Here is a 2,500-nt window from a genome sequence, read left to right on the forward strand (position 1 = left end):
GTGTTCCGCACCTCATCAGATTCTACCGAAGAGCCGTGTTCCGCACCTCATCAGATTCTACTGAAGAGCCGTGTTCTACAGTGTTCTGCACCCCATCAGATTCTACTGAAGAGCCGTGTTCTACTGAAGAGCAGTGTTCCGCACCGCATCAGATTCTACTGAAGAGCCGTGTTCCGCACCTCATCAGATTCTACCGAAGAGCCGTGTTCCGCACCTCATCAGATTCTACTGAAGAGCCGTGTTCTACAGTGTTCTGCACCCCATCAGATTCTACTGAAGAGCCGTGTTCTACTGAAGAGCAGTGTTCCGCACCGCATCAGATTCTACTGAAGAGCCGTGTTCCGCACCTCATCAGATTCTACCGAAGAGCCGTGTTCCGCACCGCATCAGATTCTACTGAAGAGCCGTGTTCTGCTGAAGAGCCGTGTTCTACTGAAGAGCCGTGTTCCGCACCGCATCAGATTCTACTGAAGAGCCGTGTTCTACTGAAGAGCCGTGTTCTACTGAAGAGCCGTGTTCCGCACCGCATCAGATTCTACTGAAGAGCCGTGTTCTACTGAAGAGCCGTGTTCTGTTGAAGAGCCGTGTTCTACTGAAGAGCCGTGTTCTGCACCGCATCAGATTATGTGGTGAAAACAAGGACAACATATACACGCTCGACGTAATTTATATATATGGACAGAGTTTGTGGGTGAAGTCACTGACAGGTGAGGATTAAAGGCTTTTAGTCATGACTATTAAGGGGTTATAAGAATTGAACACTATAAATACTTTACAGCATTGAGCATAGTCTCTGATACAATAGTGAGAGTTTATAAATGATACACAGTGAGTGTCTACAAGGTTCTGATAAACATGTACTAAATAGTTTATAAACTAACTATTAAGGTTTAATAATGCTATTGCTCTCTCACCATCCTCACGCAGAGGATTGATGGCGGTAAAAACAGAGTGAGTGTTAATAAGGATCTGATAAAAAAATATGAAATCGTTTATAGATGTGTTATAAAGGTTTAATAATGCTACTTTATTGTATTTGTACTTAGTTGATAGTGGTAAATACAGAGTGGGTGTTAATAAGAGTCTGATAAATATATATGAAATTGTTTATAAATTGTTATTGTATAATTGTTTAAGGTTTAAGAATATTACTTTATTTTAGTTGCACTAAGTGTCTTTAAGAGTCTGAGAACCTTGCAATTAAGAGTTTATAAACACGTGATGAAGGTTAAACAACATTACCATCATCATCCTCGGGCGGGCCGTCGTACGATTTGTCGATGGCGGCGCGGAAGCTCTCGTTGCAGCCGCGCCCTCGCACCATGTGTGGGCGTGGCCTGTGGAAGGGGAGGAGCTGCTGCTGCTGCTGCTGCTGCTGATTGACACGCTGCGCCTCGGAGACGGCCGTCTGAAGGCTCTCCAGGGAGCTGGACTTCTTCAGGCCCAGGGTGGGACCCAGCGCCTGGGCCAGAGAAGAGACTACAGGAGGGAGAGAGGGAGAGATGGAGAGATGGAGAGAGAGAGGGAGAGAGAGAGAAAGAAAGGGAGAGAGAGAGGGAGGGAGAGAGAGGGGGAGGGAGAGAGAGAGAGAGAGAGAGAGAGAGAGGGAGAGAGGGAGAGAGGGAGGGAGAGAGGGAGAGAGGGAGAGAGAGAGAGGGAGAGAGAGAGATTTGATTAATTTTACTGATCTGTGATGTGTGTGTACATATTGATGTTTGTGTGTTCTTGTGTGTGTGTGTGTGTGTGTGTGTGTGTGTGTGTGTTGCAGTAAATGAGGGACCAAAGATCCTGCCTGAGAGCATAGGGCTAAACAGGGTTAAACATCTCCTCCTCTCCTCCCTCTCTCCTGCTTTCCCTCTCTCTCCTCCCTCTCTCCTCCTTTCCCTCTCTCCTAAAAATGGCTTTTTAAAAGCACCACCTCGCAGGAGGTGATGGATGGGAGGGCACGCCAGACACTCCCCTCTCTATCAATCAGATACAACCACACACACACACACACCCACACACACACACACACACACACACACACACACACACACACAGGCACAGATACACACAAACACTCTAATCGAACCTCACACAGACACTCTGATTTAGCAAACACACTTCCTTGCCCAGACTTAAGCACACAGTTGCTATGAACATGTACACACACACACACACACACACACACTCACAGACAAATACACACACATGGAAAACACACACACACACTTGGAAAATGCAAGAACACACTAACACACGCACGCACACGCACACACATATATGTGTGCACACACACACACACACACACACACACACACACACACTGTTCCTTCCACATTCAGTCTGTCTGAAGTGAGGATCATTAGGCGGATCCGTTCATGCCTTCATGAATCACACGAGTAGCTCATCGACAGTCAGCTCCATGCTCCTGAACTACACACACTAAACTACACTACACCCACACACCCACACACACACACACACACACACCCTGCTGCATCCCAATGAGATGGAC

General features: G+C 47.0%; 1 protein-coding gene across 1 annotated transcript in view; it reads right to left on the minus strand.

Moving 5' to 3' along the window:
• The window catches only part of LOC105899121 (partitioning defective 3 homolog B-like), a 248,893-nt gene that overhangs the window by 120,944 nt on the left and 125,449 nt on the right, over window positions 1-2,500 (minus strand). Inside the window, exon 13 of the mRNA XM_031577423.2 lies at window positions 1,243-1,479. Coding sequence (XP_031433283.2) covers window positions 1,243-1,479 — 237 coding nt within the window. The remainder of the gene's footprint in view (window positions 1-1,242; window positions 1,480-2,500) is intronic.

The sequence above is a fragment of the Clupea harengus genome, chromosome 2 (assembly GCF_900700415.2).
Source record: "Clupea harengus chromosome 2, Ch_v2.0.2, whole genome shotgun sequence".
Taxonomy (NCBI): domain Eukaryota; kingdom Metazoa; phylum Chordata; class Actinopteri; order Clupeiformes; family Clupeidae; genus Clupea; species Clupea harengus.